Source organism: Schistocerca cancellata, chromosome 2 (genome assembly GCF_023864275.1).
Source record: "Schistocerca cancellata isolate TAMUIC-IGC-003103 chromosome 2, iqSchCanc2.1, whole genome shotgun sequence".
NCBI lineage: Eukaryota > Metazoa > Arthropoda > Insecta > Orthoptera > Acrididae > Schistocerca > Schistocerca cancellata.
In genome coordinates, this window is record NC_064627.1 from 289,127,933 (window position 1) to 289,143,632 (window position 15,700).

The following is a 15,700-nucleotide window of genomic DNA, read 5'->3' on the forward strand; positions in this document are numbered from 1 at the left end:
CGACTGGTTGCACAGTTTTATCTCCGTTATTCGTTACCGTACAACCTGTCAACTTAAATGATGAACTCTATTATATGCAACACGTTTTCTCTCTGTCATCTTCATATTCGATGACACTTCAATTTACAGAGGGTAAAGAACCCCTTGATAATCATTTGAACGGCGTATATGGTATCTCGAAAAGAGGTTGCAAGATGAATATCAACAAAATTTCATCACGGATAATGGAATACAGTCGAATTAAACTAGCAGGTACTGAGAAATTTAGATTAGGAAATGAACCATGAACCTTGCCGTTGGTGGGGAGGCCTGCGTGCCTCAGTGATACAGATAGCCGTACCGTAGGAGGGGTATCTGTTGAGAGGCCAGACAAACATGTGGTTCCTGAAGAGGGGCAGCAGCCTTTTTAGTAGTTGCAGGCCAACAGTCTGGATGATTGACTGATCTGGCCTTGTAACACTAACCAAAACGGCCTTGCTGTGCTGGTACTGCGAACGGCTGAAAGCAAGTGGAAACTACAGCCATAATTTTTCCCGAGGGCATGCAGCTTTACTGTATGGTTAAATGATGATGGCGTCCTCTTGGGTAAAATATTCCAGAAGTAAAATAGTCCCCCATTCGGATCTCTGGGCGAGGCTACTCAGGAGGATGTTGTTATCAGGAGAAAGAAAACTGGCGTTCTACGGATCGGAGCGTGGAATTTCAGATCCCTTAATCGGACAGGCAGGCTAGAAAATTTAAAAAGGGAAATGGATAGGTTAAAGTTAGATATAGTGGGAATTAGTGAAGTTCGGTGGCAGGAGGAACAAGACTTCTGGTCAGGTGAACACAGGGTTATAAATACAAAATCAAATAGGGGTAATGCAGGAGTAGGTTTAATAATGAATAGGAAAATAGGAATGCGGGTAGGATACTACAAACAGCATAGTGAACGCATTATTGTGGCCAAGGTAGATACGAAGCCCACGCCTACCACAGTAGTACAAGTTTATATGCCAACTAGTTCCGCAGATGACGAAGAGATTGAAGAAATGTATGATGAGATAAAAGAAATTATTCAGATAGTGAAGGAAGACGAAAATTTAATAGTAATGGGTGACTGGAACTCGAAAGTAGGAAAAGGAAGAGAAGGAAACGTAGCAGGTGAATATCGAATGGGAGGAAGGAATAAAAGAAGAAGCCGCCTAGTAGAATTTTACACAGGTCATAATTTAATCATAGTTAAAACTTGGCTCAAGAATCTTAAAAAGAGTTTGTATACATGGAAGAATCCTGGAGATACTGGAAGGTCTCAGATAGATTGTATAATGGTAAGACAGAGATTCAGGAACCAGGCTTTAAATTGTAAGACATTTCCAGGGGCAGATGTGGACTCTGACCACAATCTATTGGTTATGAACTGTAGATTAAAACTGAAGAAACTGGAAAAAAGATAAGAATTTGAGGAGAAGGGACCTGGATAAACTGAAAGAACCAGAGGTTGTACAGAGTTTCAGGGAGAGCATTAGGGAACGATTGACAAGAATGGGGGAAAGAAATACAGTACAAGAAGAATGGGTAGCTTTGAGAGATGAAATAATGAAGATAGCAGAGGATGAAGTAGGTAAAAAGACGAAGGGCTAATAGAAATCCTTGGGTAACAGAAGAGATATTGAATTTAATTGATGAAAGGAGAAAATATAAAAATGCAGTAAATGAAGCAGGCAAAAAGGAATACAAACGTCTCAAAAACGAGATCGACAGGAAGTGCAAAATGGGTAAGCAGGAATGGATGGAGGACAAATGTAAGGATGTAGAGGCGCATATCACTAGGGATGAGATAATAATGTCGTGTGACGACGGCCTCCCGGCGGGTAGACCGTTCGCCTGGTGCAAGTCTTTCGATTTGACGCCACTTCGGCGACTTGCGCGTCGATGGGGATGAAATGATGATGATTAGGACAACACAACACCCAGTCCCTGAGCGGAGAAAATCTCCGACCCAGCCGGGAATCGAACCCGGGCCCTTAGGATTGATCTGTCGCGCTGACCACTCAACTACCGGGGTGCGGACAGGAGTAAGATAGATACTGCCTACAGGAAAATTAAAGAGACCTTTGGTGAAAAGAGAACCACTTGTATGAATATCAAGAGCTCAAATGGAAACCCAGTTCTAAGCAAAGAAGGGAAAGTAGAAAGGTGGAAGGAGTATATAGAGGGTCTATACAAGGACGATGTACTTGAGGACAATATTAAAGAAATGGAAGAGAATGTAGATGAAGAAGAAATAGGAGATATGATACTGCGTGAAGAGTTGGACAGAGCACTGAAAGAAAGCAGGTGTTGACAGATGTGAAAATTACCGAACTATCTGTTTAATAAGCCACTGCTGCAAAATACTAACACGAATTCTTTACAGACGAATGGAAAAACCTGGTAGAAGCCGACCTCGGGGAAGATCAGTGTTGGAACACGTGAGGTCATACTGATCCTATGACTTATCTTAGAAAATAGATTAAGGAAAGGCAAACCTATGTTTATAGCATTTGAAGACTTAAAGAAAGCTTTTGACAATGTTGACTGGAATACTCTCTTTTAAATTCTGAAGGTTTAAGGGGTAAAATACAGGGAGCGAAAGGCTACTTACAATTGGTAGAGAAACCAGATGGCAGTTATAAGAGTCGAGGGACACCAAAGGGAAGCTGTGATTGGGAAGGGAGTCAGACAAGTTTGTAGCCTCTCCCCCATGGTATTCAATCTGTATATTGAGCAAGCAGAAAAGGAAACAAAAGAAAAATCCGGTGTAGGAATTAAAATCCATGGAGAAGGAATAAAATCTTTGAGGTTCGCCGATGACACTGTTATTCTGTCAGAGACAGCAAAGGACCTGGAAGAGGAGCTGAACGGAATGGACAGTGTCTTGAAAGGAGGGTATAAGATGAACATCAACAAAAGCAAAACGAGGATAATGGAGTGTAGTCGAATTAAATCGGGTGATGCTGCGTTAATTAGATTAGGAAATGTGACACTTAAAGTAGTAAATGAGTTTTGCTATTTGGGAAGCAAAATAACTAATTATGGTCGAAGTTGAGAGGATATAAAATGTAGACTGGCAATGGAAAGGAAAGTGTTTCTGAAGAAGAGAAATTTGTTAAAATCGAGTATAGAATTAAGTGTCAGGAAGGCGTTTCTGAAAGTATTTGTATGGAGTGTAGCCATGTATGGAAGCAAAACATCGACAGTAAATAGTTTAGAATAGAAGAGAATAGAAGCTTTCGAAACGTGGTACTACAGAAGAATGCTGAAGATTAGATGGGTAGATCACATAACTAATGAGGAGGTATTGAATAGAATTGGAGAGAAGAGAAATTTGTGGCGCATCTTGACTAGAAGAAGGGATCGGTTGGTAGGGCATATTATGAGGCATCAAGGGATCACCAATTTAATATCGGAGGGCAGTGTGGAGGGCAAAAATCGTAGAGGGAGACAAAGAGATGAATACACTAAGAAGATTGAGAAGGATGTAGGTTGCAGTAGGTACTGGGAGATGAAGAAGCTTGCGCAGGATAGAGTAGCATGGTGAGCTGCATCAGACCAGTCTCTGGACTGAAGACCACGACAACAACAACATGAGGGATTAAGACTAGTAGATGAGTTTTGCCACTTGGGCAGTAAAAGAACTTACGTTAGCCGAAGTAAGGGGTATATCAAATGCAGACTGGCAGTGACAAAAAAAGCGTTTCAGGAAAACATAAATTCGTTAATACTACACCTAAATTAATGTGTCAGGGCATTCTTTTCTGAATGTATTTGACTGGAGTGATCTCTTTACGGAAGTGAAATGTGGACGGTAAACAGTTCGGACAAGAACACAAGATTTTGAAATGTGGTGGCACAAAAAATGCTGAAGGTTAGAATGGTAGATTATTTAATGGACGAGGAGCTATTGAAATGAAATGGAGAGAAAATAAATTAGTTATACAATATGATTAAAAAGAGGGATCGATTGTTTGTGCACGTCTGTAGGCATCAATGAATTTTGCATTGGTTTTGGGGTAAAGCACGGAGGATGCAAAGTGTAGAGGAGACCAAGGCCTTAATATACGAGTTCAGATGAATGCAGGTTGTAGCAGTTCTGCTAAGCTGAAGGAACTTGCACGGAACATACAAATCTAGAGAGCTTTATTAAACCAGTCCTCGGACGGAAGGTAACAACAACAACTGTAAGGACGAAAACAACAGTTCTTAGTGATTTAAACCGTTTCTCTAATTAAAGTTTCATTGTATTGTCTCACTGATCTCTTACCTGCATTTATAGGCTATATTTGCAGGTGATAAACCTTCGAATCTTGCTAGTTTGGAGAATTTAGACCACATTGTCGACTGTGAGCATCTAACTACATCAGCCAGCTGTAGACACGAACAGTTTCTTGTAGTGTCTGGTGGTCTTGCTGAAATTGTAGCTCTAATTGCACCAAAGGTGGGGGTGACAGTTGTATTCGGATTTTCGGTAAGACAACCATGGTACCCTGCCACGCCCCTTGGAACGCTGCAACCTTAATCGCCCGTTTTCTTATTTGATAATTTAAAGTATTCCATATTCGAGAGATTTCCTTTCTAAAGTGATGCTGGGTTAATATAATTGTGTTTACGACAAATCGATAGCAGCAATGATTATCTGCAACGAAATTGTTTTTCAGATGAGGCGTCTTTCCACATATCAGGTAATGTTAACAGGGACAAAATGGGGTCCAAAAAGTCCACATGTTGCCTTCTATCACGTTACGGATTCCCCTAAAATGAATGTGTGGTGCGGTTTAATGCACGACAAAGCCGTTGGTTTTTTCTTTTTGGCGAAAAATCAGTAACGGCTAACATTTATCTGGATGCGCTAGAACAATGTGCTTAGTCGCAATTGAGAGACTTGCAGTCTGATATGATTTTCCAACCACCGCATTGGGGATTGTATGGTTAGAAATTTTCTTGCAGGTGGCGAAATGATCGCACTGCCTGGCTTGCAATATCGGTAGACATAACGCTTTTAGATCTGTTTTTGCGGGGCTACTTTAAGGACAAGGTTTATTTTCCACAAGTACCTAATCTGGATACTTTAAAAGGACAGATGCTGTTACTGATGTTATGTTACACACTGAGCGTCGTCAAACATATGGCGTGAAGTCGAATATCGATCAGACATTCTTCAAACAACAAACAGTGCACATGTTGAATTTTATTGACATCATAACAAAACATGACGATTCATTCTTTCATTTGTCACAAACCACAAATTTGTAAGTTCTGCAGTTTTTGTGAAATAAATATTGTAGTAAGTCTTCAGGCATACACCGGATATTGCACCTATTCTACGTTAATTTTATTTCCATCCGTTTTCCGTACTTTCCCGAATTTAATCGATAGCTACATGTTAGCAGCGTTTGACAGAATTCGTATTCAACTTGATCACATGCCCTCACGGAATGAGTATATAATTCTGCTTTGAATCGTTTTGATTCTTGCCGCTGATTGCCAAGCATTTGACAGTACAAATGTAGATGTAGATGAATAGGGTTTGTAATCTTAGTGAGTAGAGCATTCTTCCTTGCAAATGCTAAAAGCGCAACGGAAGTTAGACATATGTGTTCAAATGTTATTAACAACTGTTACGAAAAATTAATTTTAGCAGAAATTAATGTACCTTAATCATCTTCCGCAGGGAAAATTTCAGAGGCCTCCTTTAAATGCGAGAAAATATGAAAAATAGATAGGAACAAAAATGACGCAGAATACGAGCAATATACTCACAAAGCATTTGAATCGAGCAGTTGACACACTGATTTACAAGCAGTAACAGATAGACATGAGTCCACAGAAGCGACGAAACTTAACGTATTCTACTGTGTATAATAGAGAACACGTTTATCTCCTGCTAATGTCTCCTGCTTCGTGTTTGCGAAGAAGTTTGCATTGCCTCCATATTTGAGAAAATCTTTAAAATACCACAGAATAATTTTGTCTGAGTTACCTTTCGGAATATCCAACAATCTTGCCATAGTAGTAATACAGGTTCCCGTCAGATCAGCGTAGTTAAGCGCTGTCGGGCTTGGCTATCACTTGGATGGGTCACCGTCCAGGTCTGCCGCGTGCTGTTGTCAAGCGGGGTGCACTCAGTCCTTGTGAGACCAATTGAGGAGCTACTTTACTGAGAAGTAGCGGCTCCGTTCACGAAAACTGACAACAGCCGGGAGAGCAGAATGATGACCACATGACCCTCCGATCCGCGTGCAGTGACGCCTAAGGACTGAGGATGACACAGCGGCCGATAGGTACCGTTGGGGCTTCAAGGCCTTTTCGAACAGTGTTTCTTTAATATGTTTAATAAAACAATTGCATCTCATTGAGAGTAATGGAATTCCGAGAGATTATGGCAGTTTTCGAGTTGGAATCTCGATGTGCAAGCCCTCAAATCCACAATGCGTGATTGGACTTCATTGAGTCAAGACGAAGGTGTTTGAATTGTTTTTAGCTTATTAAGAACCAGAAAATATAAAATTTACACGGAACATAGTTGAAACGTGTCACTCTCAAATGCATACCTCGTATGACACACACATGCGTGAAATATGCACAGACACGTACTGTGAATAGGGCCTAATCAATATCATTGAATAAAAAATCAACAAGCATTTTAGTTATCCTGTTGGGTCGCAGTCGGCGAGTGCTTCCAGACGTGAAACCGAGTAAGGGAACCCAGCTGCACGAAAAGCGAGTGATAAGGAATTAATTCCGCTCACCAACATGAAGTTTTCTCTTTATTACTACCAAGCTTGCATGCACTGGACTGTACACTGAGGGCAGAAAAGTCATGGGATATCTCTTCATATCGTGCCACACCTCCTTTTTCCCGACGTAGTGGAGCATCTCAACGTGGTATCGACTCAACAAGTAATTGGAAGTCCCCTACATAAATACTGAGCCGTGTTCTCTCTATAACCGTTAATAATAATTGCGAAAGTTTGCCTGTTCAGGATTTTATGCATAAACTGAACTTTTGATAAACGGACGATGGGATTCAAGTCGGACAAAATATTTCACTCGAAATGTCCAGAATGTTCTTCAAACCCGTAACGAATGATTGTGGCCCGGTGACGTGACGTACTGTCATCCATAAAAGTTACATCGTTGTTTGGGAACTTTAAGTTCGGGAACAGCTGCAAATGGTCTCCAAGTGGGCAAACGTAGCCATTTTCAGTCAACGATCGGTTCAGTTGGACCAGAGCACCAGTCCATTCCATGTAGACTCAGTCCACGCCATTATGGGGCTACCACCAGCTTGCACAGTGCCTTGTTGACAACTTGGGTCCATGGTTTAGTGGGGTCTGCGCCATAGTCGAACACTACCATCAGCTCTTACCAACTGAAATCAGGACTCCTCTGGTGAGTCCACTGTTTTGCAGCTGCCTAGGTTCTAATCGATGTGATTACGAGCCCAGGAAACGAGCTGCAGGCGATGTCGTGCTGTTAGAAAAAGATCCTTGCGTGAGTCGTCTACTGCCATACACCACTAACGCCACATTTCGCCACACTATATTGACTGATACGTTCATCGTACGTTCCACATTGATTTCTGAGGTTATTTCACGCAGAGTTGCTTGTCTTTAGCATTGAAAAATCGTCAAAAGAGCCGCTGTTCTCGTTCGTTAAGTGAAGGCCGTCGGCCAGCGCGTTCTCCGTGGTGAGAGATAATGCCTGAAATTTGGTATTCTTGACAAAGTCTTCATACTATTGCCGGCCGGAGTGGCTGTGCGGTTCTAGGCGCTACAGTCTGGAGCCGAGCGACCGCTACGGTCGCAGGTTCGAATCCTGCCTCGGGCATGGATGTGTGTGATGTCCTTAGGTTAGTTAGGTTTAATTAGTTCTAAGTTCTAGGCGACTGATGACCTCAGAAGTTAAGTCGCATAGTGCTCAGAACCATTTGAACCATCTTCATACTATTGATCTCGGAATACTGAATTCGCTAACGATTTCCAAAATGGAGTGCCCCATGCGTCTAGCTCCCACTATCATTCTACTTTCAAAGTCCGTTAATTCCCGTCGTGCGGCCATAATCACGTCGGAAACTTTTTCAAACTAATCACCTGAATACAAATGAAAGCTCCGCCAGTGCACAGCCCTTTTATACTTTGTGTACGCGATACTACGATACTACCATCATCTGTACATTTACATATCACTATCCCATGTCTTATGTCACCACAGTGTACAAAAGAACGAATGTCAGATAACACGCCCATTTCGTCCTGCGCAAGAAGTAGTGGCTGATGTTCCTAAAAAGTGAAGCGCCAAGCAAAATTTTTAAGCATTATTATGACCATCTCTTGCAGATACGTACCAGGCCTGGGCTTCTACAAGCGATACACAAAACCAGCGAAATACGAGGAGGCGAAGCGTATCTGCGAAGGGGACGGCTCGCACCTTGCAATACCGGACACGTTCGAGGAGGCCGAGGAGCTGCTCAAGCTGGGGGCTGGTGACAGCCTCTCCTCCTACGTCGGCATCAGTGACATCGAGAGAGAAGGAAGCTTCGTCACCGTCATGGGTGCGAGTCGCCAAACATTGAACTTCCCATATTTTAGTTCTTGTCATGTCAACAAAATCGAAATCGTTTTTACTGGAAGACTGAGATGTAGGGACTGAGATGTAGGGAAGAGCAGTACACACGTAAAGGAAAATGCATACAAGTCGCTAATTGAACGACTTCAAGAGTATTATTTCTCTGTCTGTAGTCCTTAGCAATTAGGCATGACAACAGATATCAAATGAATCGGGACACATTTCTATGATCGTGATAGCTACCAAGGGAACTGTAATTCCTTCTGAATTAGTTAGGTATTCCATACATAATTTGAACTATTCTTGTATCGAGATTATGTGGAACGAGTCGTTTATAGGAGATGTACCCATGATTAGTATCAACACTAAACAAAATATATTTTATCTGATGGAATGACATTTTTCTCGAGACATATGTCTCAACTTTATCCCCCATAAGGACAGAAGCTGAAGTTATGAATTAAAATTTGTGTCACAGCTGGAATTTTAGTTCAGGTCCCCTATTTACTAGCCAGCTGTGCTAACCACTACACCACTGTAGCATTATGGCAATTACATCTGCACGGAGAGCCTCGGCACTTCTGAAGGTTTAAGAAGAAGAAGATAAACTAAAGGCATGAACTGAAGTTTGTATTAGTACAGATATAGGAGGCCACTGGGCTACGGTAGTCTCTGCAGCTCTGGTTGCCCGAATGTTGCTGTGGTATAGTGTTTAGCACATGTGCCTAGTAAGCAGCAGACCTGGGTTCAAGTCTTGTCTGTGGCACAAACTTTAACTCATTGCTTCAGTTTCTATCCTTATCGAATTCATACTCATAGAACTACACTTAAAAGCTAGGTGCTTTTTCTATACAGGCTACCAGTTCTGAAATAGAATTTTGTCCATGGAATACAAAGAGTTGTTCAGGAGAAATGATTTTAGATCAAATTTAAAACTTGCTTTGCTACCTATCAAACATTTCATGTTATTGTCCAAATGATGATTTTTGTTGCTCCATATTGAACTTCATTCTGAATCACCGACAGCTTTAATAATGCATACTGAAGGTCATTGTTCCTAGTGTTTTGTGTATGGACATCACTGTTCTTTTCAAATTATGATGGACCATTCGCGGCGAACTTCATTAGCGAATGTACACTTATAACGCCAAACTCCTTGAAGACATATTTATATAACGTCTGTGGGTGAACACCACGTATTACACTTGCTTCTGTACAGTCAGTAATTATTCATAAGTGTTGAATGACCCCAGCAAATTATTCCATAAGACATTGTTGAATAGAACTACGAAAAATATGTCAAAGGTTGATTCATTTGTTCCCAAGAGTATCAATAATACAAAGAGCAAAAGTAGCTGAACTTTATTGTTTGAGAAGCTCAGTACATGCTTCTTCCAGTTCAAGTTTTCATCAGTATATACAGTCAAAAATTTGGGGCACTATTTACTGACTCCACTTCATGTTCTACATAGATTGTTGGTATGACATTTTGTTGTAGAGAACTAAGTATAGCGTGGTTTCTCAGAACTTCAGGAGAGTTCATTTGCATGGAACCAATAAACAATTTTTTTTTGAGGAACATCTTTAGCAATTTCTCCTATTGCTTTCTCTCAAATGGGATTTATTTTAACACTAGCAAAGTTTGCAAAATCTTCCATTTCCCCACGTTAAGTTAATTGGGAGGTCATTCACATATATACTTAGGTAAAGGAGTGTACCCAAAATTGAACCTTGTGAAACTCTCCGTATGATTTCTCCCCATTCTTTAAGATTTTGTCCCCTTCCAACATCGCGTGAATTATTCAGCACTACTTTTTGCGTTCTGTTTGTTAAGCATGATCCAAAGAAGTCGTGTGTAAAGCCGTAAGTTCCATAAAACTTGAGTTCTTTTCTAAATGTGTTATGTTATCTACCCAATCATACAACAGTATAGTTCTATGAAAATCTAACATAACTGCTCCAGGAACTTAAATGGGTATCTTTGGATAATGTTCTTGTTACTAAATCTTTTATTTAATGAAGAGTGTGTAAACAATCTGCTGGCACCATCGTATATCTAACATAGAGATCATGAGACAAGGCAGATTAGGCTACACGCAGGTAGTAATTTTTCGCTCATTCAGCATGCAAGCTGAATAGGTCAAGAATCGCTAGTACTAGCATGATGTATCATCTGCCACGCTCTTTACGGTGGCTTGCTTAGCATAGATGTAGATATACATTTTGTTCAGATTTTTCTCATTCTTCTGCTTTCCTTTTTTCTTTGTCTAGCAGCAGACCTAAAAAAATTTCTCCAGAACAAATTTTTACCTTGCATGAAGCTATATGCTGTTATTCAGGAAAACATGCTTGGGGCATGTAAAATATGACAGGTACACCGGTAGACTGAAAGTGTATCATGGTGTCAATGTTTAGTTTGTTAGATAGAGAACACTAACTGAGTTGAAGAAAAGTGTGAAATATAGTTAGCGTGGTCTGTTGGAATAAACTTACAGCATTCATGCGCGTGAACAGATTAAAGGAAAGTTACATGAATCCAAAACTTGATGACTAATCGGATATTTGAACCCTATTCGTCCCTAAAGCGAATCCAGTGTTTAAACTTCGACTGTGGTAGACTGACAACAGTTGGAGCTCGCTCTGCCTTGTGTATGGCTGGCTGCTGCAGGCACTCTGAAAAGTAAACCTGATTATCGTTTCAGCTGTGGTGAAATATAGAGTCCTTTTGATTTGACGCTGCAGCCAGACTGTTAGCACAATTTATGGTTTGCCTAAACCATTAATATGGAGTTTCAGAAGGATCTACTGTGTCGTCGGTTCGATGTCAGCACATTCACCAGACCAGCACAACATTTCGGTTACACAACAAATCACACACGTTTAAAGATTGTCGATTCAGATAAATGCCTAGAATCATGAAGTTGAAAGCGGTATGAAGCTGGCGAATCAAAGACTACGTTTTATTGGGTGAACATTTAGAAGATGCAACAAATCTACTAAAGAGACTCTATAAATTAGGCTTGCCCGTCTTCTTCTGGAATACTGCCGCGCGATAATACATCGTTGCTAGATAGGAATGACGGAAGACAACAAAAATTTCAAAGAAGGGCAGACGTTTTTGTATTAATGCGAAATAAGAGAGAGAATGTCACGGATATAACAAGAGAGATGGGGTGGAATTTATTACAATAAAGGCTTGCATTCGATGTGGCGAGATATTTTCACGAAATTTCGAGCACTACGTTTCTCCTCTGGAGGCAAAAATATTTTGTTAACTTCCCCTCCCCCGTCCCCTTCCGAACGTGGAAAGAAGTTACCATCGTAATAAATGAAGACAAACAAGAGCTAACACTGAGAGATGTAGATGTTCAAAATTATCCTCATTTATTTATCAGTCTCAGTTGCGCATTTTTTAATTCACGACATGTTTAAATATCTCCCGCTCTTCTTCAGACCTATGTAGTTGCGTCAGAAGATGATCGAGGGAGATCGAAACAGTTCATGTATTAAAAACGTGGAACTGTGACTCAGGAATAAATGAGAACTGTTTTGAACATCTGAACGCGTCTACATGGATCTGAAGATGTTGCAGAGAGATCGACACGTCATGAATTTAAAAATGTACAAGTGAGACTGGACACCAATACCAATACAGTTGCTGTTCTGTCGCTGTGATTATGTTGCCTATAGTGATTTGGTTATTCCTTTTCCTCACACGCTATTCGAGAGTGCAACGATAGAGAATTAGGATGAAAGTGGTTCGATGAACCCTCTTCCGAGCACGTAATTGTGAATTGCGGACTAGTCATACAGATGTACACTGCGGAACAAAAGTAAAGGGTCACATTTTCGAATAGCTGTAATTGCCTCCTTGCCAACGCCCTTGCCGCAGTGGCAACACGGGTTCCCGTCAGATCACCGAAGTTAAGCGCTGTCGGGCTGGGCTAGCACTTGGATGGGTGACCATACGATCTGCCGAGCTCTGTTGGCAAGCTCGGTGCACTCAGCCCTTGTGAGGCAAAATTAGGAGCTACTTGTTTGAGAAGTAGCGGCTCCGGTCTCGTAAACTGACATACGGCCGAGAGAGCGGTGTGCTGACCAAATGTCCCTCTATATCCTTATCCAGTGACGCGTGTGGGCTGAGGATGACACGGGCTCGGTACCGTTGGGCCTTCTAAGGCCTGTACGACGGAGTTTAGTTTTAGTAATTGCCTGCTTTGCAAGGAAAAGTTTGAAGTTTCGCTCAGAGACGTCTAGAGCCTTCCTCTGTAATGGCACAAAAGCGTAGTGCCCTGCGACGTCGCCCTTGGGCTCGGCAACGTTTCAGACAACGTACAAAAAAAAAAAAAAAAAAAAAGACCCCAACTTAGAGGTTCATGTGAGCTGTATGGGGGTTAATGATGTTACATTGACACTGAAGCTCACCACATCTGCCTAACACCACTGCGGACGTGTCACACGATGAGAAGGTCGCCACCGCCCGTCTTACCCACATGTCACCCCATGATGGAGGTCAGCCCACCGCTGTGGCCGAGCGGTTTTAGGCGCTTCAGTTTGGAACCACGCGGCTGCTACGGTCGCAGGTTCGAATCCTGCCTTGGGCATGGATGTGTGTGATGTCCTTAGGTTGGTTAGGTTTACGTAGTTCTAAGTCTGGGGGACTGATGACCTCAGATGTTAAGTCCCATAGTGCTTAGAGCCATTTGAACCATTTGATGGAGGTAAGAACCGGGACACCCAGAATTGAAATCACACAGTTTTCTTATGTGTGGCCGAGGAAAACTTCTCAGACACACCGGCGTCAGGGGGTGGCATAAAAAGGCGTCAATGAGACCACTCCTCTCCCTGGGGTGTTGATTCCCACAGATTTCTCGGTTGAAAACGACAGCTCGCAGTGCCACGAGCAACACGTGGATGACAGCCTCGCACGCTTCAGCCCTTCTCCAACGACATTGTGAGGCTGCATCCCCACTGCACGTGATCCCACCCATTTTGAAGGCAGCGCAACCGCAGGTTTTGCTCTCGTGTACAGGTTGCAACCACTAGGGACTGTTCATAACCAATAATTCATAAACAGTCTTAATCGCATTTATTATTATTATTATTATACTGCCAGCCGGTTTCAACCCGACGTTGGAGTCATCTTCTGGGCGATTACACCATTGGTCGACTGTTGGTGGTGTCACTCCTGTCTACATAACGGCAGTTGATAGTTTTCTGACGTTATGTAGACAGGAGTGACACCACCAACAGTCGACCAATGGTGTAATCGCCCAGAAGATGACTCCTACGTCGGGTTGAAACCGGCTGGCGGTATAATAATAATAATAATAATAAATGCGATTAAGACTTTATGAATTATTGATTAATCATACTAATCACTGCTTCTCTCAACAACCATGTTGTCCAAAAATCTACTGTTCATAACCATTTGACGAAATCTGAATGTGATCCGAAGCAGCAAAGGATACTCTTGCTTTTTCAACCATCCCGTTTTCCGCCCTCCTATGGCGTGATGACGCGGTAGTGCGACATTAACATGTGCGTGAATAAAACGGCAAAGGGTTCCTCTAAGACCTCCAGTTCTGCAACACCCTCGGTGCCACCCAGGCCACCTTGTTAGGCACGTTACAAATGTTGCTTGTAAAATTTGGACATCATTCCAACTTGGGGCTGGGGTTTAAGCAACCCCTTCGACATTCCTTGGGTGGTTTTTCCTTTTAACTGCTGTGTTAAGTGTAGTATCTGAGAATGCACTTCTCATTTCAGTTCTCGTTTCACAGGCCAATCGTTGGGTGAGCTGGCGTTTGACAACTGGGCTCCGGACGAGCCGAATAACTTCCTGCACTTCCTGGGAGGCGAGGACTGCGTGGAGCTGAAGGCGTCTGGCCTGCTCAACGACATCAACTGCGGCATCGCGCTGCCGTTCTTCTGCGAGAGACCGTTGCCCTCCAGAGTGAGGTAGCCGCTGCGCGTCCTGGAGGTCGGCGCACCCCTCCACCAGGAGCAACACGCCATCGGAGATGCTCTACAATTCAGCAGCACCTCCTTCTAGGGATTAGGTGCTATACTCACCTGCTCCGGTCTCTATCATCTATCCACCCCTTACGAGGTCTCCCCAGTTTCCTCTTTCTGTTCGGCCGATAATTTATTTATTTTCTTTTAATAATCAATTTCCTATCATTCTATCAACACGATCCTTCCATTTCATTAAGTTGTTTTCTATCTTGTCATTAACTGCAAAATTTTTAAATCAGATCTTACTAACTCATTCCTTTGTTGGTTAGTTAGATACGTGTTCCATGGATCCTTTTGCACGATCGATCGTAATGACGTGGAGCGAGTCATTATATTCGTATAGCAAATTAATTTACACATATGGTTACATTCTGAACATTTCTAAGATTTTTGTTCGAAAGCAATAAAACATATACAAATGTTGTGAGTTAGTAAGACTCAGCCACCATTTTTTACAACTTACAGTAACAGAAATTCTTCTGTGGAATGCAAAGGATTGTCAAGAAGAAACTTTCCCAGTGTCTTTCCAAGTTTTACTCTGCTGTCTGTCAGACATTTTATATCACTGGGTAAGCGATCAAAAAGTTTTGTAGCAGCATTGTGCAGCTCTTTTTGTGCTAAAGACGCCTTAATGTGGAGTAATGTCTTTTTTGCTTGTCGTACTGTAATTCTGCACATCATTGTTCCTTTTGAACTGAAGTGGATTGTTTACAACAAACTTCATGAGGGAATAAATATACTGTGAAGCAGTTGTCAGAATGCCCAACTATTTAAGCAGATGTCTACAATACCATCGATGGTAAACACCACACAATATTCTTACAGCACTTTTTTGTATAACGAAAAATTTTATTCTTAAAGATGAGTTATCTCAGAACATGACATTACATGAATGTGCTTTTTCCAATTTAAATTCCCATCAAAGTGGACATCACATAATTTAGAAATTTCCACCCTATTTATTATTTTCTCGTCATGTGTTGCAGTTGTCGTTGGTGTAGTACCCCTAAATGTGAAGAAGTGAATATGTTGTGTATTTTATAAGCAGAGTGTGAGATCTTCTCAAGAACGCCAATCAATGATTCTTTTAAGA

The 15,700-nt window shown here is 41.8% G+C and overlaps 1 protein-coding gene across 1 annotated transcript in view; it reads left to right on the top strand.

Moving 5' to 3' along the window:
* LOC126153408 (macrophage mannose receptor 1-like) overlaps positions 1–15,494 on the top strand; it is a 91,571-nt gene extending 76,077 nt beyond the window's left edge. Inside the window, exons 6-7 of the mRNA XM_049916070.1 lie at positions 8,361–8,575; positions 14,373–15,494. Of these exons, the coding sequence (XP_049772027.1) occupies positions 8,361–8,575; positions 14,373–14,554 (397 nt within the window). The 3' untranslated portion in view covers positions 14,555–15,494. The remainder of the gene's footprint in view (positions 1–8,360; positions 8,576–14,372) is intronic.
* Positions 15,495–15,700: the final 206 nt, after the last annotated feature.